This window comes from Neovison vison, chromosome 3 (genome assembly GCF_020171115.1).
Source record: "Neovison vison isolate M4711 chromosome 3, ASM_NN_V1, whole genome shotgun sequence".
In the NCBI taxonomy this organism is placed as follows: domain Eukaryota; kingdom Metazoa; phylum Chordata; class Mammalia; order Carnivora; family Mustelidae; genus Neogale; species Neogale vison.
The window spans coordinates 139,942,196-139,965,108 of NC_058093.1; the positions used below are offsets into that span (position 1 = coordinate 139,942,196).

Consider the following 22,913-nt stretch of genomic DNA (forward strand, 5'->3'; position numbering starts at 1 on the left):
TCCCAGGGTTCTGGGATCAAGCCCCGCATCAGGCTCTCTGCTCAGCAGGGAGCCTGCTTCCCCCTCTCTGTCTCTCTCTGTCTGCCTACTTGTGATTTCTGTCAAATAAATAAATAAAATCTTAAAAAATAAATAAATAAATGTGGCTCCTTGTGAAATTTCATCTGTGAGTGATATAGAACACGTATCTGCTTGGAGATCTTCAGGACAGCCTGGAAGAACCGAAAGCAAACGGCATTTCCTTTCTGGCTTCCTTTCTTAGAGGGCAGGGTCTCACCCTCTCCGACCATTAGCATGACTCCAAGTCCCTTGGAAAAAGATGTAGGAGGTCAGGGAGCCCACCAGGAACCCAGGCAGGTTCAATGGCAAGCAAAGATCACTCTGACTCTCTCTTCCAGGCTCCTCAACAGGACTGATTCTCCCCCATCAAGGGTGGCTCTTGGACAGGTTCAAGGCCAAGGGGCGGTAGAGGGGATATGATGAGAAATGAAGGTGAGAAATGAGGGCAGGGAATGGACTTCACCAGCCATTGCATCATTCTAGAGGCCATGTGAAGAATGGATTGTGTGTGTGTGTGTGTCGGGGGTGACAGGAGAGGCAGGGGGCAAGTAGGAAGGCTGTGGCTCTTCCCACGTTCAGCAGTGTCATCACCTGACGTCTGCTGGTGATTGCAATCACAACAAAGCAGGGGACAAATAAAGAGCATTGAGAAGTTGAATCAGTCTCGCTCTGTGTGTGTGTGTGTGTGTGTGTGTGTGTGTCTCTCTCTTTCTCTTTCTCTCTCCTCATTCTCTCTCCTCTTCTTCTCCCCAGCTTGCCTCCCCTACCTCTCCTTGGTTTTCCTCTCCCATCCCTCCGCATCCCTTGGCTGCAGACTAGATTCCAGTAAATCTTGCTGTCATTCTGCGCTGATCTTCCGAGGGTGCTGCATTTCCTTCTCTTAATACTTGCTCTAGGGGGAATTGCTCCAAAGACAGACTGTTTACCTCGGAAACATCTAGAGCTGGTTAACTAAAGCCAAACTAAAACCAAACCAAAACAAAACTCGCCTTTCAATGAATCTGTTCATTGAATATATAATGCTCAAAGACAGCTTTAAAAAAAAAAATTGTTTATTGGAGAAAGAGAGGGCTCACCAGAGCAGGAGTGGGAGGGGCAGAGGGAGAAGGAGAGAGAAAATGACAAGCAGATGCTCCGCCGACCGTGCAGCCCACCACAGGGTTCCATATCCCAACCCTGAGATCATGACCTGAGCTGACCTCAAAGAGTTGGATGCTTCACCAGATGAGGCAACCAAGCAGCCCCAAAGACAGCTTTTAACCAGAGGAACTGCTTGTTCGGAGGGAAGGAGAGGGAATCAGAGGGAAGGAGACCCAAGACCAAAAAGCTAGGGGCTAACCTGCTCTCTAACCAGAGTTCCTGAATGTGAGCTAGAAGAGGAAGCTGCGTGCTATGAAAATACGTAAATGAAACAAATCATCAGCGGTCCAGGACCTACGATCCTCAGAAAAGTTTAGCTCCTCTTGGAAGTCCCTGGGAGAATATTGGAGCCGTCTTGAAGTTCACTGTCATACTCCATCCCGGCTGCTATGATCAGATACAACAGTCTGGGTGACTTACAAACAATAAATGTTTCTTTCTCGTAATTTGGGAAACTGGAAGACTGCGATCAGGGTGCCAGTATGGCTGGGTGAGGACCCTCTTCTGGGCTGTAGCATTCTCATTTTATCCTCACACCATGGAAGCGGCAAGGGAGCTCTTGGGGGGTCCCTTTAATAAGAGCACTTACCCCATTCACAGGGCTCTGCTCTCATCACCTAATCACCTCCCAAAGACCCCACCTAACAACATCACCTTGAAGGTGAGAATTCAGCATATGAACCTTGAGGGGACACAAACTCAGGACACAGCCTCCACAGACCCCCGATACCATGGGAATATTTTAAAATCATGCTTGTCTTTTATCAGAACTGGCATGAGAGTGGTGATTGGTTTTATAGTAGAACATGTAAAATAGTCAACATGATTAAAGCTGTAAAATAGCGGATAAAACTTATCTTCCTTCTGTGCCTGCCTCTGCCTCTTCCCCACGGATGGAAGGTGTGGGACGGATGGGGGTGCACATGGGCCCTGGGTTTATATACTTTGTTGTGACATAAAATATTGTGGTTGTCAAGTTCACGCACAGACTAGCTGCAGAAAGGCCCAGAAGACTTGCTTTCTTAGGAGACAGCACCAACACAGATAAGGAAACCACCACACTAGCAATTCATCTTGACAATCAACATTGCTCCAAGGGCCTTTGTCCCACATCCCAGTGGAGCGGCGTTAACTACTAGAAGACTCTGCCACGGTCGTCAGATTCCTCATATCACAACACATCACACCACGGGACACCACACAACCCTGGTTCCTAGTATCCCCAGCAAAGCCCATCGCAGCACCGCAAATATCACTACATCCCGCGAATGTGTGGAGTTGGGCCAGAGAGGGCCTGTGTTCCGGCATCCAGAAAGCCTTTTTCCTTCTAGGTAGGTGGGGTCTGTACCCTGTGGTGGACACCAAGGATCTCCTTTCACCACAACAGAGGATCCAACCATTGTAAAGCACAAGGAGGGAACCTGTTCTAAACTCCCACAAATAGGGGCGCCTGGGTGGCTCAGTCTGTTAAGCATCTGCCTTCGGTTCAGGTCATGATCTCAGGATCCTGGGATCGAGCCCCTCGTTGGACTATCTGTTCAGCAGGGAGCCTGCTTCCCCCTTTCCCTCTGTCCCACCAGCCCCCCCTTTCATTTGCTCTCCCTCTCTCAAGTAAATAAATGGAATCTTTAAAAAAAAATGGACTTTCCAATTTGGCCTAGAAGTGCTCAGTCCTCAATTAGCGAGAAGCTCCTATAGCAGAAGGAAACAGGAGTTCTTCTTTTGAAAGAATATTGACGGGGCACTTGGGTGGCTCAGTCATTAAGCATCTACCTTTGGCTCCAGTCATGATCCCAGGTCCTGCTTGGCGGGAAGCCTGCTTCTCCCTCTCCCACTCCCCCTGCTTGTGTTCCCTCTCTCGCTGTGTCTCTCTCTGTCAAATAATAAATAAAATCTTTTTTTTTTTTTTAAGATTATTTATTTATTTATTTTTCAGAGAGAGAGGGAGAGAGAGCGAGCACAGGCAGACAGAGAGGCAGGCAGAGGCAGAGGGAAGAAGCAGGCTCCCTGCCGAGCAAGGAGCCCGATGTGGGACTCGATCCCAGGACGCTGGGATCATGACCTGAGCCGAAGGCAGCTGCTTAACCAACTGAGCCACCCAGGCGTCCCAATAATAAATAAAATCTTAAAAAAAAAAAAAAAAGAATATTGACATAGCAAAGCTCCATCATTCAGAGGCCAAGTAATCCAGCTCGTGAGTTACAGAAGCCCCCCAGTTTCGATCCTGACGCTAGAAATCTGGCCAAACCTCCTCCTACAAACAGAACGGGCTGAGACAGAGCGAGGAGCGAGATTATAACTCACTGACTGTGGTTTGCAGCTTCTGATAACGGAGGATTAGCTCCCAGGGGATCCGCCCACCTGCAGATAACAACTTTAAACTCTTGACCAAATACAAAGAAACAATAGCCCAAAGGCACCAGACAGCAGCCAAAAGCAGGTCCACACTGGAGGGGAATTGAATCTACACTTAGGAAAAGGAAGAAGGGCCAGTGAATTTTCCTTTGTTTACCGGTTTCATCTGAGGGCAGACCCCAGTCAAGCCAAGTAAAACCGCTAAAACTGATAGGAAACCTGCAGCCCGCTTGCTGGAAGAACCACGGTGACCCCAGGAGCCATAAAATGAAAGAGCAATTTCCAGAAGGGACAGAGCCCTGGGAGAAGGATCCTAATTCTGTGTATTAAGTCTGCTCCGGATACTGGCTAGTCCCTGACCTGTGTGTGCCTCAGACAGACACCAAGCCCCCATTCACCCAGGGGAAAGAGTTGGGAGTTTCTTTCTAGCCAAGTTTGCAGACTGCTAAACAAACCCACCAAAATACTCTTGGTAAAAACATAACACTTAGCAAATTAAGGAGAAGGGAGGAAACATTAAATACAGGAGCACCAATGAAAAAGAAAGCAATTAATACATTTTAAGAAGCCCAAAAGTTCTTTAAGAGGAGCAACAAAATTAGTGTGTGCTCGATCAGTCAGTCCAGAAAAGAAAAGAACAAGAACATGAACTGGCAACATCAAAAACCAAAGCCAGCATTCCCTGCAGATTCTAGAGACGTTATTAACATCTCAGTAAGGAACATTACAGAGAACTTTATGCCAATGCATTTGACAACTTAGTTGTCTCAATTTGAACTTGACAAATTCTTTGGAAAAAAATAAACCTTACAAATCCTTGATACGAGGGTAGAATAACTCCATGTTTATTGAAGAAATAGAAGTAATTCTTAAACTCTTATCCCCAAGGAATAAAATATAAATATATACTTACATATATTCCAAATTCCAATCTTTTGTTAGATATAAATATATCTATAATTTACATGAATACAACCCGATGATACAAAATTTTAAAAACAAATGCAAAAAGAAAGGGAAAAGTGTGAGCAGACACTTAACAAAGGGAGATGAAGACGCAGCCAAGCAGATGAAAAGGCGCCCAGTGTGATTGTTAAGGAAATGAACCTTCAAAAGAATCGCAAAAGTAAGTCAATCAGAGAACCGTAATTATCATACGATCTTGCTGATATGTAGAATTTGAGAAACAAGACAGGATCATAGGGAAAGGGAGGGAAAAATGAAATAAGAGGAAACCAGAGAGGGAGACAAACCCTAAGAGACTCTTAATCTCATGAAACAAACTGAGGGCTGCTGGAGGGGAGGGGGGAGGGAGGGATGGGATGGGCCCGGGGGAGGGTATGTGCTATGGTGAGTGCTGTGAAGTGTGTAAGACAGATGATTCACAGACCTGTGCCTCTGACACAAATAATACATTCTATGTTAATGAAAAATTATTTTAAAAAATCACAAAATGACATCGTATCACAGACCCACTAGAACGTTTAACATTATAAAAACTGACAAGGTTTTTATAGGGTTGGGAAGGCCGTGGAGCAGTGGGAACTCTCCTGTGCTACCAGAGGGCGTGTGAAATGGTACCACCCGTTTGGGGAAACGTTCTGGCACTTTCATATGAAAATCACCAGCCTCTGACCTGGCCACTGCATGCTTAGGATTTGAAGGCACATGTCCTCAAAAAGATGAGTCCAAGAATGTTCCCAGCAGCTTTATTCATAAGACCCAGGAACTGGAAGCAGGACAGGTGTCCATCAACAGGGGAATGGATAAACAATGATGGATGAGTCATTCAATGAAATACTAAACAGTAAAAGTGAATGCAGTGCAGAACAACAGGGAAGAATCTCGAATGCATCAAACTGAGTGAAAAAAGTCTGACCCAAAGTAGCCATATGATTCCATTTATAAGAAATTCTTGAATGGGGGCAGGGGGGCGGTGGTGCCTGGGTGTTTCAATTGGTTAAAAGTCTGCCTTTGGCTCAGGTCATGATCCTGGGCTGCTGAGATCAAGCCGCACCCCCCCTCCCCCCCACCCTACCAGAGCTCTGCAGAGGGAATCTGCTTTTCCCTTTCCTTCCGCCTCTTCCCTCCTTGCTTGTGCTCTCTCATTCTCTCTCTCTCTCTCAAATAAATAAATAAAAACCTTAAAAAAAGAAAAGACATCGGGCGTTACTATCATCTCAGAAAATTCATGCACGCCCTTCCTGGCTAGTGCGTCACACTGTTCCCCTCAAGCAAATGCAGTTCTGGTATTTTTCACTATAGAATAGTTTACCTGTTCAAGAATTTCTTTTCTTTTTTCTTTTTTAAAGATTTTATTTATTGGGGCTTAGTGGGTTAAAGCCTCTGCCTTCAGCTCAGGTCATGATCCCAGGGTCTTGGGATTGAGCAGGGCATTGGGCTCCCTGCTCAGCAGGGAGCCTGCTTCCTCCTCTCTCTCTGCCTGCCTCTCTGCCTACTTGTGATCTCTCTCTCTCTCTCTGTCAAATAAATAAATAAAAATTTTTTAAAAAGATTTTATTTATTTATTTATTTGAGAGAGAGAAAGGGAGAGAGAGCAAGAGCCAAGCCTGGGGAGGGGCAGAGAGAGAGGGGATAAGCAGAGTCCCCCACTGAGCACGGAGCCTGATGCAGGGCTCAATCCCAGGACCCTGAGATCATGACCTGAGCTGAAGGCAGTCGCTTAACCGACTGAGCCACCCAGGTGCCCCAAGATTTGCTTATTTATTTGAGAGAGAAAGTATGGGAGTGGGGGGAGGGGCAGAGGGAGAGGGAGACAGTCCTCAAGCAGACTCCCCGCTGAGCACAGAAGCCTATTCAGAACTCCACCCCACAACCCAGGAGATCAGGACCTGAGCCAACACTAACAGTTGGAAGCTCAACTGACTGAGCCACCCAGACACCCCAACTGTCACCATTTTTAAGAGCACAGTTCTGTGACATGAAGTCCATTCATGTAGAACGAAGATTACCACCTCCCATCTCCGGAACCTTTCCATCTTCCGCAGTTGAAGCTCTGAATCCATGAAGGAAACAGGACCTTCCCATGCTCTCCGCACCCCCTACCCTAGCCTGGCAACCACCTTTCTACTTTCAGTCTCTGTGCATTTGACAACTCTAGGGGCCTCGTAAGATTGAATCACACAATATGCCTCCTTTCATGACTGGCTTATTTCACTCAGCAGAATGTCCTCAGTTTTCTCCCCTCCTGCAGCAGGTGTCTGAATTTGCTTTCCTTTTTAAGGCAGAGTAATATTCCACTGTACCTATAGACCACATTTTGTTTATCCATTCATCTGTCCATGGACACAGGTTGATTCTACTTTTTGGCTCCTTGCTCGCTCCTCCATTCCATTTTTCTCAATGAGATTGGATGCAGTTCCACCTAGAAACAGAATTTCTAGATTGCCCTTAGATTTCTGTCTACATTACAAATAGTGGTTTGCAGAACTACAAATATGATGCTTGGAGAATGCAATAAAATTTAGGGTTATACAAATTAAATTCAGATCTAGAAATCTAGGTTTCCTTTTTTTTTCCCCCTTAAAAAAAACCAAAAAACCTTTTATTATGAAAAAAATTTAAACCTAACCAAAAGTAGTGCTGCAAGTGTAGCAAATGAACTTGTATCCAAGTTCAGCTTCCTCACCTTCCTCCAAAACGCTGCTCTCCTGGGAGAACTATGTGTTGTCAACCTCACCTATATATTAAAGACATCACTCTTAGATGGTGTCTAAGTCCTAGAGCTAGAGAAAAATAGCATAAATGCACAAAGTGATGCTTGCTGGTTTTCTCGAGTCATTTCAGAAAACTCTGAAGACTTCCAAGTTGTATTTCTTTAAAGCTGATTCCTTTTGACTCACAATACAGGCACCCTCCTCGTAAGTGCGGTAAGCTCCTGACATCTGAATGAAGACACTTCTGGGGGAACATCTTGAAAACCCTATTGAAAGCATCTGGTGATTAAAAGGGGCTAATTAGATTGGCCGAGGGGGGGATATATGAGATCAGCATTTTTAGGGCTTAAGGGGTCAAAGGAGAAAGTACAATAAAAATTGACAAACAAATGTCTATGAAATTGCAATCAGCTGTAAAAGTAAGCTACGGCTTATGGTGCACAGGGGAGTTGCAGGACCCCCTTCGGATAAAGAATGGCATTTCTCAGACAGTGCAGCCTACCAAGAGAGGAGCCCGCCGGGGTGGGCATTGCACGAGGCCTGACTCCTCATTCGATGAACGATGAACGCTCACATCAAAGACCAGCGAGGAAACCCCAGAGAGCGCTGATGCTAACAAGACTGGAATGGCCTGAACTGACTTTTGAAAGTGATCAAATGGTTTCTGTCGACTTTGTCGGAAGGAAAGCCAAGCAGTTTGACATTTTCCAAACACCTGGGAGAGCACTAATATTTAGAAAAACTTCTGATGACTGATGATAAGGATGTGAAAAAACATGTACTTGTGATAATTAATAACACTGTGAAATCAGACAAGTTTCTTAACCTGTTTCCTCATCTGTAAAACACCGTTCCTTGCTGTTTTTCATTAAATCAGCCACCGCTGTGGATAGCACATGTTCTCGATGCTAGGAATCCAATAGACAAGGTCCCTATTCTCACACAGCTTAGAGTCTAAGGTGGGGAGACAGGTAACAAACAATTACACAAACAATAAATAAGATAGTTTTGGAGAGCAGAAGGTGCTATGAGAAAAATAAAATGGCGAGAAGAATTACGTGGACATTAGGAATTGGGGACGGGACAGAATTTCAGGCATCGAGACTGGTCAGTGCAAGTGTCCTGAGGCCGAAAGGGGGTTGGAGGACTTCAACAAGAGAAAAAGACCAGTGTGGCTGTAGCTCTGTGAGCAAGTTGGAGCAGATAGGAGGATGGCCAGAAGTGTTTAATGAGGCCACGTAAGTGGGGAAGAGGTAAGTTTTGACCTCACAAGGTGCTGTGAAAATGAAATGAGAATCGACTCCTTTCAAAAAGAAGAGAGGAAGAGATGGCTGGAGGTGGCCCAGCTCTGAGTGGGGGGTGGGTCAAGGCTGCAGCAGAATGGACATCCTCGCATTTGTCTTCTTAGCATTCTAAAGAGGATTGATGGGCTTCAAATCCATCATCCCCTTGAGATAAATGTCTCTTGTGCTTCCCTTAGACACTCTGAATTCAATTAGTTTAATTAGAAAACAAGTAAAGAGGAATTATCTTAATATAGCTTTGCTCCTAACAACACACACACACACACACACACACACACACACACAAGCTCATTTCTTTGGCAAAAATCCAAGTTTCCCTCTTTTATTTATATATTCTGAGATAATGATGCAAATGTTCCTTTTTATTGGCAAAAGAGGTGGACATCTCTTATCCAATAGAACACATTTTAGCTTTCATAATAATAATACTTTCTTATTTCTTCACTCTTTAATGAAGTAAGAACATCGGTATGCTAATGAATATTTTTAGACGGCTAAAAATATCGGGGGGTGGGGGAAGAGAAGAGGGAAAATGCTCTGATTTTCAGCATTTGCCAGTATCGGTGACTATGATTTGTTTCAAGTCGCTAATGTGGCATCGGTGAACTCAGAGCTGGGAAAGGATAGTCACCATCGGCTCTCATAAGCCATTACGAGCTGATTCCAGCACACTGATTGTTTGCCCAAATGCCCCGCAAATCTATTGCCAAGGGAATTTTTCCTGTTATGTAGAGGCTACTTGGATTGGCATCAGCTGCAAAAGCAAGCTCAGGACCAAGGCCAAGGTAATTGGGTTGGTAAATGATTGGGGGTAGTACGAAGAGTAACTTCATTGTGTTTGTTCAATAAATGTATTCCTCCATGATTTGTGCACACACTCTAACTACAAGCATGGGCCTTCCAAGTGTAGGACCCCCTGAGAGCTCAGCATGGCAGTGGTAATGCCACAGTGGCCTGTGGAAGAGTCAGGAAGTCCGGAGACTGGCCCCTGGTCCAAGCCTTGCCACAGCCATTCTGTCTCATCGTTGGGCAAATGACTTCCTCTCTCTGGATCCCAGTTTCCCAGATTCCCAGATGGCTGAAGGACAGATGGGGGCTAGTGGTGGGAGAGCAGACAAGATAATAACCAAGTTTTCCCTTCTAAGTCTTAAACCTAAGATCCTCTGAAATACCAGAAAACTAAATCAGAGGCTAGTTTTAAGTGAGGGTATCCCTAAAAATACTGTAATGGGGAAACAACGAGAATGCCAAAGGAGGACAGACTTCTTGCCAATTAATGGATAAAGTGCAGAGAGCTGTGGTTTCTGTTCTTCCACAAAAGGAAGTCTTTCAAGAAGCATATTGCCGCTGGGGAAACTCAGCAGCTTTAAATGCCCTTGGTTTCATTTTAGGATTAGGTAAAATGTCTGTTTCCATCTGCCCCTCTGAGAGGCTCTTGGTTCAGCCAGAAATGCCTATAGGATGGCCACCTCTTCATTGGTTGGTGTGTTTTAGCCACAATTATGTGATGAGGTGGATAATAATTCACTGCAGTATACTTTCATCAACACTGACTCCAATTTATTCTGAAAATACTAGAAAACATTCAGGTTGCCATATGGAATGGTAAACTGATGTATAGGAAATGTGTTTAGTACTCACGCCAATTTGATGAAAGTGGTCAATGATATTCATTATTCATTGTCTCCTTGTAAAAATGGGTGTTCTGATAAGTAACTCTAAGGACATGTTCCTGGGGCGCCTGGGTGGCTCCATGGGTTAAGCCTCTGCCTTTGGCTCAGGTCATGATCTCAGGGTCCTGGGATCGAGCTCTGCATCAGGCTCTCCGCTCAGTGGTGCGTCTGTTTCTCCCTCTGCCTCTGTGATCCCTCTCCCTCTGTAATTGCTTTTGCTCTCTCTAAAATAAATAAAACTTAACAAGAAAAAAAAAAAAAAAGAACAGGTTCCTGACTTTCTTTCTGCTGGGCTTCCAGTAGGAAAATATTTCACTGATTTGGGATGGTAGTGAGAAACGAACAAGCACTGTGTGTCTTATCTCTGGACTCCGTGTGTCCCAATTAAAGAGAGTTTAGCGATTGTTTTTTTGTTTTGTCATGTAAAAAGGACAATATGGAACAACATTTGGAGTGGGGCGGGGTGGGAGGGGGAGATTTGGAGGAGAAAGGGCATTTGGCCAGGCTAGCACGAGGAAAATGAAATCGGGAAATGTAGCTAGCGGTTATGGGCAGCTGTAGCGGAAAGGGGCTCTTTGGTCTTGCGTGGATGTGGGAGGTCCCATTTCTGGAAGCATTCTAGGTGGACTGCTTCCCCCAGAGCACTCATGTGGGAAATGGGCATTTGTAGAGCGAGTTCCCTGTGCACTGGGTGAGCACGGGACATGTTCATGACACGCTAATGGCGTTTGACTGGAGCCTCTGGTAATTTCACCATGAAGCCGTGTTTGAGGTTATGCCCAAAAATGTATATTTAAGGGCCTATATGATATCACTTCACAAAGTGGGTTTTGGTTTTTTTTAAACAATTGTCAGCAGCTTGTATATTGCGCCCACGACGTGACGTGCAATGTACAGTATAGTATATGGGAGAATTCATAGCATCAAAGACAGACAAAATAAATGACACAGGGCTGATCCTTAAAAATATACTGGGTGGCTCAGTAAAGCCCTGCCCCACTCCATGTTGTCCTTCCCACATGACACGGAACCTCCCACTCTGAAGACCGCCCCCCCCCAAGCCCCGACCACCCCCACTCTCCTCACTTCTGGAAATGTTTCTCGGAGCCATGCCAAGTTTAAAGGGGCTTCAGCTGTGTCTAGGTTCAGCCCTCATGTGGGGGCCAGGAGGAGGGATTTTTCTTTGATCTGCCTAATGAATTAATGAATTAAACAGAGGTGGAGTTCAGAAGGCAGGCTCCTTACTTTTAGCAAAGTTGGGCTGATTATGAGCTGGAATAACTGGTGGAAAAATGCAGCTTCAGGCTAGAATTAGGGACATGGCCGAGTCCATTCAGCTTCCCTAATCGAGTTCTTGGGAAATACACATGTAGATTAGCCCCTAACAATGACCCCCGGCTGATTGCTTGGAGTACCCTCCACCGTGCCCACAATGGCACTGACTAGCTCTTTATGTCGCACACAAAGGAAGCCCCAACCTCCCCTTGTCCTGCTTTGCCCTGTTTCCCCCCAAAGTCCCTCGCCAGTGGCTGTTGAAGTCTTTTTTGCTATTCTCTCAAGACTCTGAAATAAACAGTAAATAAAAGCTAACCTCACCTGGACCTATTAGGGAGAGCTGGGCAGTCCCAGAGGGAATTAACTTTGGAAAACAAGGCTCTAAGCCCCTTAGCGTGTGGGCAGAAGCTTAAGAAAACACTGCCAATCTTTGTTGAGCAGGGATGATAGCGATCAATTTAATATTGGGGAAGTTTACAAGAAAAGCGTCCATGGTCGTAGCGGAAACAGGAAACACCCGTCAGCCTCTGGCAGCCAGAGACATTAGCACCTGAGCCACCAGGTCTACGAAACTGGCATTTGGACATTGTGGGGGTGCCATCAGATCCTTTGCAAGGATAGGGTCTTCGACAGCCTAGAAAGCCCGAGGGCCCCAGGGACAGGCTTTGCCTGGACTGTGATGGGAACTTCCCAAGGATTTGTTCAGTGGTCCCAGACATCGGTACCCCACAGGCCGCTGTTCCGGGCTCTGACTTCACTTCTGGGGGAAGCAAAGCCACCATTACCTCAGCCTCTCAGATGCAGCGTCAAGTCTCCGGGAAGGATTAAGGATGGACTGCAGGCTAAGATGTGCCTCTTTTCTCTTCAAAAGCATCGCACTCACAACATTTATTACAAATGAGCCATAGGCAGAAGACACTGGACAAGGTCTGAGTTCTAGTTCTGACCCTTGTGCTGACGAGCTGCCTCACCGTGAGCCTCAGTGTCCTCTTCTGTAAAATGGGGACAACTGGATTTGTCCTGCTCACCTTACACGGTTGTGAGGATCTTCCAAAGGGAAGAGTGTGAAAGGATTCTGAAAGCTGTAAGGTGCATACTGTTGATCATTAACGTAGCTTTTTCTTAAAATAAAACTCAACCTCTGGGGCACCTGGGTGGCTCAGTCAGTTAAGCATCTGACTCTTGATCGTGTCTCAGGTCCTGATCTCATGACTCTGATTAGGGTCGTGGGATTCAGCCTCCAACTAGCTCCTCGCTCAGCAAGGAGTCTGCTTGATTTCCCTCTCTCCTTCTTCTGCACACACTCCCTCACACAAATAAAAATAAATAAGTCTTTAAAATGAAATACAACGTTTCACTTGAACCGACAGCTCAATTTCTATCTACTGCAGACTCACCTGCTTGCTATTTTAATTTACCTTATTCTAGGTCTACTAAAAACGGGAGGGATTTGTGTAATGACCATTCCCATATGCCCGCCACGGAGAATTAATCATTCCACGATCCTCAATGTGGTCACATGTCCTTTTGAGTGCCCTTCTAAGACCAATTTAAAGGTGAGGATTGGGGGCTCCTGGCTAGCTCAGTCAGAAGAGCACACAGCTTGTGAGTTCCAGCCCCACCTTGGGTATAGAGATTACTTAAATAAATAAACTTTCAAAAATAAAATAAAAGTGAGGGTTGAAAGATACATGTTTTTCTCTTGTTTCTTCCTTTGTCTTGTCTCCCAGGCTGGACATTAAACTTCTCAAAACCAGCGCCCAGCCTTTCTTTTCTTTTGTGGGGCTGGCATCTCCGCGCCCCGCCCCCCGCCCCCCCCCCCCCCCGTGAGTGCAGGACCCTCAGAAGGGAGGCAGTAAACCCTTGTCTTAATGCAAAGAGAAAGAAACTAATGGGGTTGGGGAGAGACATCCCTGTGTGGAGATCAGAGCTCCTACTGCAGAGCACATTTTCAGCATCTCTATAGTTTGTATCTGGATGAGATAATGAGAGGTGAACTAAACTTATCGTGGGAATCATTTCCCGACACAGGTAAGCCAAGTCATTCTACTGTACACCTTGAACTCACCCAGCACTGTATGTCAGTTATATGGCAATAACAGTGGGGAAAAGGAAAGGAATCTCTAGGTGCTTAGGCCTTTAGGAAAGCATTTATGTTCACATTTCCTGCTAATAGTTTAGAAGGGGGACGGGAGCGGAGGGTGGTGGGTTCGGGTCCAGGATCAGACTTGAGAAATATCAGCCTTCCCAGCGCGGAGCAGCACTGGCGGACTGGGGGGAAATCACTCGCGGACGGTAACCATCATTCCACCTGGTCTGAGACTCTCGTTCTGCCCCAAGGAAGCCTCGTGGGGCTGCCAAAGTGGAAAGAAATGCAGGCGGATTATGCCTAGAACCCCCCCAACCCCGAGAATGCGAGGAATCACCCCAGACGAAGGCCCTTCCCCCCTTCTGCCTGAGGCTGGAACATCTCCTGGGTCTGGAGAGTATTTGGTGGGGAGAGGGGTCCCGCGGAAGTCTACGGGAGTGAGGGGCCCCGGGCAGGTCTCTCTGTCCCCCCACCCCCGGCCTAAGCCTGGGAGCAGGTCCGTCTTGGGGCCTCCCAGCCTCCTGCTGGGCTGTCGGGCACTCGAGGTCACAGGCGCACAGGCACAGATGGCCCCACCGCCTCCTGGGGTGAGCCTGCCCGCGCGCGAATCCGAGGGGACAGGAAGGAGCAGTTAAACATACGTAGACAAACCAAATAAACGCGAAGTCCGAGGCTTCGGACTACGAAGCCGAAAGAGTGCCCTTGGGGGTAGAAAGATGGAGAGAGAAGGGAAATTTTAAGCTGGGAAGAAGCGCGCGTGGCCCGACGTCCTACGCATTGAGGCCAGAAGCGGGCCCCAGAGCCGGATCCCCAGGCCTGTCAAACATCCCACCGCCGTTTCCCCGGGGACGTGCTTGGAGTGGATCGAGAGTTGGAAGGTGGAAAGTTCGGAACGCCGGCCCCGCCCGGAGTGGCAGCACAGGGAACCGGAGGGGAAGACCCGCCCCGCTGCCGGGGGAGGGGCCGAGGGAAGAGGCCGGGTTGTGGGCTGGAGGGGAGGAGCCGGGGCTCGCGGGCTCGCAGCCTTTAGCCCCCGGAGCCCCAGCTACCCCGAGTCCGAACTTCAGACTCCTGCAGAGACCCAGGCCGCGGCGGGCGGAGCGCTCGCCCACCTCCGGCGTGCGCGGCCTGGGCCCGCGTCACCCGCCAAGCTTGACCTTGGGTCGGGACCAAGTGGGTGGGACGGCGGTACCCGGGAGGCACCGACTTTAGGGTCTCTTCTCTGGGTCTCCAAAGCGGGCGGCGCTGCGAGAGCGCGGGCCGCGCCCTCCCGCCTCCAGGCGCTCCCCATGCACCTGCCGGCCTGCGCCCCAGCCATGGCCGACGGCAGCTTCTCGCTTGCCGGCCACCTGCTCCGCAGCCCGGGAGGAAGCACCTCCCGGCTGCACAGCATCGAGGCTATCCTGGGATTTACCAAGGACGACGCGATCCTCGGTTCCTTCTCTGCGGAGCCCGGCGCCCGGGGCGCGAAGGAGCGGGATAGGAGGCCGGGCGTGCGGGCCGCCTGCCCCAAGGCGCCCGGGGGAAGCGGCGAGCCCTCCCCGCAGCCTGCCCCCGCGCCTGCTCCAGAGTACGAAGGTGAGTGTGCACCCCTGGCTGCTGCAGGGCCCTGAGGGGTGCCCAAACGTAGGAGCTCTGCAAGACGAATAAGCCCGTGCCTTGACTTTTATTAAGGCGTCTGGGCGCGGAGTTTGAGTTAGTGTGCAGGGCAGGAGACTCCAATTTGTGTTCAGAGAAACCTTAGGGGCCCCTACGGCCTTACCCCGACCTCCTGGCCCAGCCCCCAGGAGCAACCCGCGTCCAGCTGCCGGCGCCCAAGGATAGGCGGAGTGGGCCCAGAGAGAACTCCCCGAGTGTCTCTGACCGTCTGGGGCCTCTTCGTCCCAGCCCCTCGACCCTACTGCCCCAAGGAGCCTGGAGAAGCACGGCCGAGCCCCGGGCTGCCCGTGGGTCCCGCCACCGGGGACGCGAAGCTGTCGGAGGAGGAGCAGCCCAAAAAGAAGCACCGGCGGAACCGCACGACCTTCACCACGTATCAGCTGCACGAGCTGGAACGCGCGTTCGAGAAGTCTCACTACCCTGACGTGTACAGCCGCGAGGAGCTGGCCGGCAAGGTCAACCTACCCGAAGTCCGCGTCCAGGTAAAGCGCTCAGATCGGTCCCCGGGAGGGCCCCTGGCCCAGCCTGCAGCCAGTGCTCCGCCGAATCCCCGGACGTCCACGCATTTACTGTGACACTGTTCCCATTGGTCTTCCTCGACTGGGCTCGCCCAGAGCCTCAGACGAGCGTCGCCGATCTTGCGGGTGTCCCACCACCGCCCTTTGGACAGTCTGTTCCATTTTTTGTAGTAGGATCTCTCTTTTGGGGTGGGGGGGGTCTCCCTCTTCGAACCTAAAGTGAGCACTAGGGCATGGCTATCGAGAGAAAGGGCGACAGCTCATTACACGCCTCTGCCAAGGATTGGGGCGAGAGGCGGTGAGTGCCGAGGGGATGTAGGCAGCCTCCTGGATTGGGACCCCAAATGCCACCCTAGTCGCTAACTGCACTCACCCTGTCCAGATATAAAAACCCAGTCTTTTGCAAGGGCTCCGGCGCCTGCAGTTGAAAGTTTTGGCGGATTTGTTTAAGAAACTGACTTTTGCTTCTTTGGTGTACCTCCATCCAAACTTCTCACTACTGCAGAGAGGACTTGACTTTTCTTTTCTTTTCGTTCTTTCCTTCCTTCCTTCCTTCCTTTTTTTTTTTTTTTTGGCAAAAGGGTTTTCGCTTTAATTAAAGCTGAATTATCTTTAATCCCTGATCATTAAAATATTTGAAAGCCTTAAATATTTGCTAGTCATCTGTGAAAAATCTGGGAGGATTTCCAAATTAGGAGAGTTTACAGAGGCCTGAAAGGGAGTCATTGGGAACAAATTTCGATGCCTCTGAAAGGCAATGGAACTAAGGTGGGATTTTTGTGTGTGTCTAATGAATTAGATTTCCAGGAAGTGAAGATATTCCGACGTTTGGGGGCTTTTAGCCTTACCTTAAAGCTAAAAGAGGACAAACTTTTGCCTTTTGTCTCTTCTGCTTATTATATTAGGAGTTTAAAGTAATGAGTGATGAAGGTCGTCAGTCTCATAAAGTAATGAGTGAATGTCATGGTTAAAAAAAAATAATTCCCTAATGTAACTCAGGATTAATTTGCAAGGACAGTTCAATTTCTCTTAATTTGGAGCAGTCGAACTGCAATGGTTTCATTGAAGGTGTGGACATTTTAGTACCTGCTTTTTTCAGGGAGAGGCTGGGGTAGGGGGAAGAAAGGGGCAGGAGTGAAGGATGAAGGAAGAGAGAGAAAACCTCCCAGTGCCCCCACAGACCACAGACACAGCCAGCACGAGGCTACCCTCAAACTGGATACCTCCTCTGTCCTACCTTCCTTCCTCCCTCTTTATTTGTTCACAGATTTTGGCTCCTCCTCTAAGTTGTCAGCTTCTTGAGAACAGTGTCTGTGACTTCTCTGTGACCACTGGGCCAGCACAGTGCCCAGCATATGGCGGTTCTTAACACATGGCTATGATGTAATCAGACGGAGGGGGCGGTCTCCCATGGGCCTTCAGCTGTGTGGAGGGGAACGGTGCAGCCGACTGTCCCAGTCTTCAGTTCTCTGCCTTTGAATACTGGGTGGAAGACTGTAGCCAATATTTGGGGGGCCAGAGTGGGACATGCAGGGAATAGGAGGAAGCAGTGGGATGGGAGCCCTCCCCAAGCTGTTGTTTCTCTTTTATCACCAAATAACTAATGTTTCTGGGGAAATTAGGGCCTCCGGAACGGAGATGAATCTTTTGTGGGCAGGGGACAGGGGTACTTAACTTTTCTGTCCTTTCTCTTTTTTCCCCCCAAATCCTAGCCTTACATATACACTTGCCCTGCCCTGCCCAGGTGCTGAGTGGCTGTTTTCTCTGTGCTTCTAAGAGGTCCCCTCCCCCACTGACTCAAAACTGCCTTCTCCCTTCTAAGGTCTCAGCCATTCCTCGATTTCTTTCCATTAATATAACACTGAAGCCTCCAATTTGGCCAAAGTTCTTTCTAACCCAGTTCTCTCTGTTCTATCTCCAGGGGTAGTAACTTGGTAGTGAAACCTTAATTACACCTTTTCTTGTGCTTTTACCAAATAAGTAATGAATGTTTTATCATTAAGAGATCAGACTTTGAAGGGCACCTGGGTGGCTCTGTGGGTTAAGCCTCTGCCTTCGGCCCAGGTATGATCTCAGGGTCCTGGGATCGAGTGTCGCATCAGGCTCTCTGCTCACTGGGGAGACTGCCCCCCCACCCTGCCTGACTCTCTGCCAACTTGTGATCTCTCTCAAATAAATACATTTTTAAAAATTTTTAAAAAAAATTTTTTAAAAAGAAAGAGATCAGACTTCACTCTTGGTGCAGACTTTCTATATGTAAAGGAAAAAAAGCAAAAAGAAAAATTTAATTAATTGAACTCATTTTAGAGTAATGTCATAATCGACTCCAAAAAGTCAACGTAAATGTAATAAAATTGAACTATTGTAATCATTGAAAACCATTTATAAGAAATCTGAGAAATACCAAAGGGGTAGCAATTAAAGAAGAATAGATATCTTATTAAAGCAGCAACTTTAAAAAGCTTGGGATAAAATTAACCCACTTTTGTCCTACTAGTTATCATAACCAGTAATTCCTGGAAATAGCTGTATTATAGTATCCTGTGCTGCTAGTTAAGGTAATTAGAGTATTTGCTTATACCTATGTTTATAATATAGACAAAATGTGAGTAAAGCTCAGGGAGTCCCGACGAAGCCTGGGTGGCTCAGGGTGGTTAAGCATTCACTGCCTTTGGCTCAAGTCATGATCCCAGTGTCCTTGGATGGAGCCCCCTGTCGGGCTCCCTGCTCAGTGGGGAGTCTGCTTCTCCCTCTCCCGCTGCCCGCCTCTCTCCCTGCTTGTACTCTCTATGAAATAAGTAATATTTTTATTTTTAAAGATTATTTATTTATTTGATAGAGCAAGAGCGAGAGCACAAGCAGGGGGAGCAGCAGAAGAAGAGGGAGAAGCAGGCTTCCCCATGAGCAAGGAACCCCATGCGGGACTAGATCCCAGCACCCTGGGGTCATGACCTGAGCCGAAAGCAGACGTTTAACCCGCTGAGTCACCCAGGCGCCCCATAAAGTACTTTTAAACATTTTTTTTTTTAATTTGCCAGAGACAGAGGGAGAGAGAGCAAGCGAGCACAGGCAGACAAAGAGGCAGGCAGAGGTAGAGGGAGAAGCAGGCTCCCTGCCGAGCAAGGAGCCCGATGTGGGACTCGATCCCAGGACCCTGGGATCATGACCTGACCCGAAGGCAGCTGCTTAACCAACTGAGCCACCCAGGCGTCCCACTTTTAAACATTTTAAAAAGAAAAGCACAAGGGAGTCTGAGCCAAGCTCCCCGCAGGGCTGTAATACAGGGAGGAAGGAACTTCTAAACTAAGTTCCAGGAGGAGCTGCCAAGCAGCAGGTCCCCGAAATTTGGTGAGATCTGCTTTCCAAAATCCTAGGTCCCATCCCCAAGGTTAACCTCCCTATTTTTCTGAGCACCCACTCCGTGTCGGGAGTCGGAAGCAGACGCAGCCACAGCTATGGGTGAGGTAACCAGGGACAGGGGTGGGACAAGGATGAGAGACAGAGAGAGGAGAGGGGAGGAAGGGAGAGGCAACAAGGAGAAAACCAGGTGGAAAAGGAAGGAGAGCATCGGGGTGGGGAGGTGGTGCGATAGAGTCCAGCCCCAGTTTTCTCTGGGAGTGACAGAGTCGTCCCGGCCGGGCTGCCCGGCGGCGGCGGCGGGGGGGGAGGGGGGACGACAGGGCGGGGGCGGGGCCCGAGGCTCCGCCGCAGCCGACGGCCGCTGTGCTGCCCTCCGCAGGTGTGGTTCCAGAACCGACGGGCCAAGTGGCGGCGGCAGGAGAAGCTCGAAGTGTCGTCCATGAAGCTGCAAGACTCGCCCCTCCTCTCGTTCAGCCGCTCCCCGCCGTCGGCGGCTCTGGCGCCCCTCGGGGCGAGCCCGGGCGGGGGCGGCGGGCCGGCGGGGGGCGCCCTGCCGCTCGAGTCGTGGCTGGGGTCACCGCTGCCCGGCGGGGGCGCCACCGCGCTGCAGAGCCTGCCGGGCTTCGGGCCGCCGGCGCAGAGCGTGCCCGCCAGCTACACGCCGCCGCCGCCGCCGCCGCCGCCGCCCTTCCTGAACTCCCCGCCGCTGGGCCCCGGCCTGCAGCCCCTCGGGCCGCCGCCGCCCGCCTACCCGTGCGCGCCCGGCTTCGGGGACAAGTTCCCGCTGGACGAGGCGGACCCGCGCAACAGCAGCATCGCGGCTCTGCGCCTCAAGGCCAAGGAGCACATCCAGGCCATCGGGAAGCCGTGGCAGGCCCTCTAGGGGCACCCGACACCGGATCGGGCCGGCCGAGCGTCCTGGGAGCCGACCCGGACCCGCAGGCGCGCGCCCTTTCCCCCTGCGTTCCCCACGCGGCCACCCTCCCGAGCCGCCGGAAGCTGCCGCCAGGCCTGGGTCTCGGACGCGCGTCTGCTCCTGGCTCGCCGGGGAGGACTGACCTTGCGGCCCGCCGAGACCCTCTGGCCACCACCCCTCCACCTCCACGGACCCCCGGCCCTGCTGCTGGAGGGGGAGAGGCGGCCCGGCCCCTCGGGGTTCAGGGGACCCAACGCGCCTGACCTCGGCCGCTCCCGGACGGCGTGGCTACCCCGGAAAACAACTGGGAGGAAGGGGAGGCCGAGGAGTATAGTTTGAGGGACTGTTTGTATGCGTAGTTGAAGTGTTGGGGAGGAGAATTAAAGACTGCCTTGTTTTTGTTTGACTCCGGTAAAGGGCGCCCAGGACTGCGGTGGCGTGAAGGAAGGCGGACGGGGATACCCGAGGGGCTGCGGTGACGGATGGGGTGGGTCAGGGGAAGCAGAGGACCGCGCGGGACCTGGGGTCCCCTCTTGCGTATCCTCCTGGGGGGCGCTGTGCTGCAGCGCCCTCCTCCCGAGCGCTCCTCCCCTGGCGCGTGCGGGAGCAGCGAACGTGTGGGGTTCGGGGTGTTTGGCGCCTAAGGCTCAGCTGCCTGAGCGTTCCCCTGTCCTCTGCACCCCAATAGCCTAACTGCGGCTGCTGCTTAGAAGGATCGACCCCAACAGAAAACATCTATACCACCTTCCACGGGGGGAGAGCTGAAAGTCGGGAACGCCTGGGGTCCCCGCCTCCCTGTTTGCTGCCCACCACTGCCCAAGGGCCCTCTGGGATCACTGTCCAGGTCGCGGGCTCGGTGCCAGCCCCTGCTACCAAGGATTGGTGACATTAGTCCTCCAAAGACTCGGGCAGAGCGACTTTTCCTCTTCTGATCCCCACGCCTCTCTCCCGCTTCCCCAACTTGCTCCTTAACCCCCCAACCCCGCGGTTCTGTTCAATGCCCGTAGGATTAGCTGCCGTCCTCGGGGACAGTGTCCTGGAGCGCTCTGCGTCGCGACCCCGGCGGGCACATCCTTGCGGCCGCGTCCTGAACAATACGGGCTGTTCTTTGGCGCCGGCTCTAGGGCGGGAGGGAAGTCAGAGGTCTCCGCGGGCTTCCGAAGCTCCCGCAGCACTCGGGGAGTCACCCGTGAAGCAAAGCCCGGAACTCCTAGACTGAACAGCCGCGGTGTCCGCAGCGGGTCCTGGAAGCTGGGCAGACCCTGGAATAACCCGGATTCCCGCCGCGCAGGTCCTCTGGCCTCCTTGCTTTGAGTGCGCTGGAAAAGACGCTGCCAAGGAGCCTTAGCATCATCCCCCACCCCCACTGTTCTGTCGTTTGTTAGCATGTTAGTGAGTCACCCCTTTCCTTGTCTATATGAACCCTATGTCCCTGGGAGGTGGAAAAGATGCAGTGAGGTCAACGGTAAGGGCTTTGACTGAACACCAAGGACCCGACGGGAGGCAGTACATACTGCGATCCCCCCTCTCCCATCCCACGGTATCCCAGTCCTGCTCTTGGGTTCCCAAAACCTACTTGGGCAAAGGATGACAATCCTGAGGCTGGGGTAGAGGAAGTGTCATCACAGAGTTCGGGCCTTGCCATGAGGGTCCCGAGAGGTTATCCTATAATCAGGGGTGAGTACCCCTAGCCCCTCAACGTGGTGCCCTGCATATAGCAGACTGGTCAGTAAGGATTAATTGGATGTGTTATTACCCTCAAGAGGTAGGAAGTAATACCTGTACTTTCCTTCACAAGGATGTTCGTTGGAAAAGTGATGTATTGGCCAAGTGACCCCAGCCGTTGGCATGGAAAAAAAAAATTAGATAAACAGCAAGAGTGTGTAAGTGAATTTCTTTCAGTTTGGACTAACCTCTTTGACCCATCCTTTCATTCTTCAACGCCCTCCTTTTACTAGGAACGATTTATGCAGTGAACTCCCAAGTTCACTGGTGAGTACTTGCTCTGCCTTCCCTCTCCTTTCCGCAGTCCTGGGCACCTGTGACCTTGCCCAGCCCCCCACCAGCATCTTCTTCTCTTCCATTCCATGACTATTCATTTTGCCTCTTTATGCCATTTTTCTTCCTATGATTGGTTGCCTGCAGGTTTCAAACCATCACTTCTTTCTCCTCTTTTACTACTTATTCTGAGAATGAATATTCTAAACCATCTCTTTAGGCACCAACAGAGTGAATTATACCTGGATTTCAGGGACAAATATTTGGAAAATGATCAAAATACTAACAACTAATGACCACTGAGAGCTTATTATGTGCTATCACTCTTCCAAGCAGCTTATGTCTACTGATTCATTTAAACCTCACAAGGACCATGCCAGGAAGACAAGATCAGCCTCATTTTATAAATGAGGAAAGTGAGGCACAGGGAAGTTGCCTTAAATAAGCTTTGACCAGAAGCTCTGGCTATTTCGCAAGCATAGCACTATGCTTGTGAAACACAATAGCAAGTGTTCCAGAAACACTTGCTGAAGAAGTGCTCCTATTCCAACTCCCAGGAACTACTCTTTAGACCACATTGGAAATTGAGATCCTGAGGGGTGGGTGGAAGGGTCTTTCCTGGGCTCCCATCAGCCCCAGAGTACCTCCCTCACTCCTAGGGGCTGCCTGAAGAGCAGGTCTGAGAGCCCCAGGAGTTAACTCAGGCTGGAGGTTAGAATGACTTGTGCTGAAGGACCTTAAAGCCCCAGAGGACCCTGAAACACTTGGGGATGCTGCCCAAGCTCATGGCTGCAGAAAGCCGTTTGCAGAGGCGTCCGCTTCCAAAACTAGATTGTGCTGGCTGTGATTTGGGGCAGGTACAAATTTTTCAGGGACTCCAGGGGAGTCT

General features: G+C 50.0%; 1 protein-coding gene across 1 annotated transcript; it reads left to right on the forward strand.

Moving 5' to 3' along the window:
* Nucleotides 1-14,826: 14,826 nt before the first annotated feature.
* Nucleotides 14,827-19,993, forward strand: RAX (retina and anterior neural fold homeobox). Its single transcript, XM_044240977.1, has 3 exons — nt 14,827-15,151; nt 15,461-15,714; nt 19,490-19,993. Exons 1-3 carry the CDS (start codon nt 14,863-14,865, stop codon nt 19,991-19,993), a joined length of 1,047 nt encoding a protein of 348 aa, XP_044096912.1. The 5' UTR covers nt 14,827-14,862.
* The last annotated feature ends 2,920 nt before the right edge of the window (nt 19,994-22,913 follow it).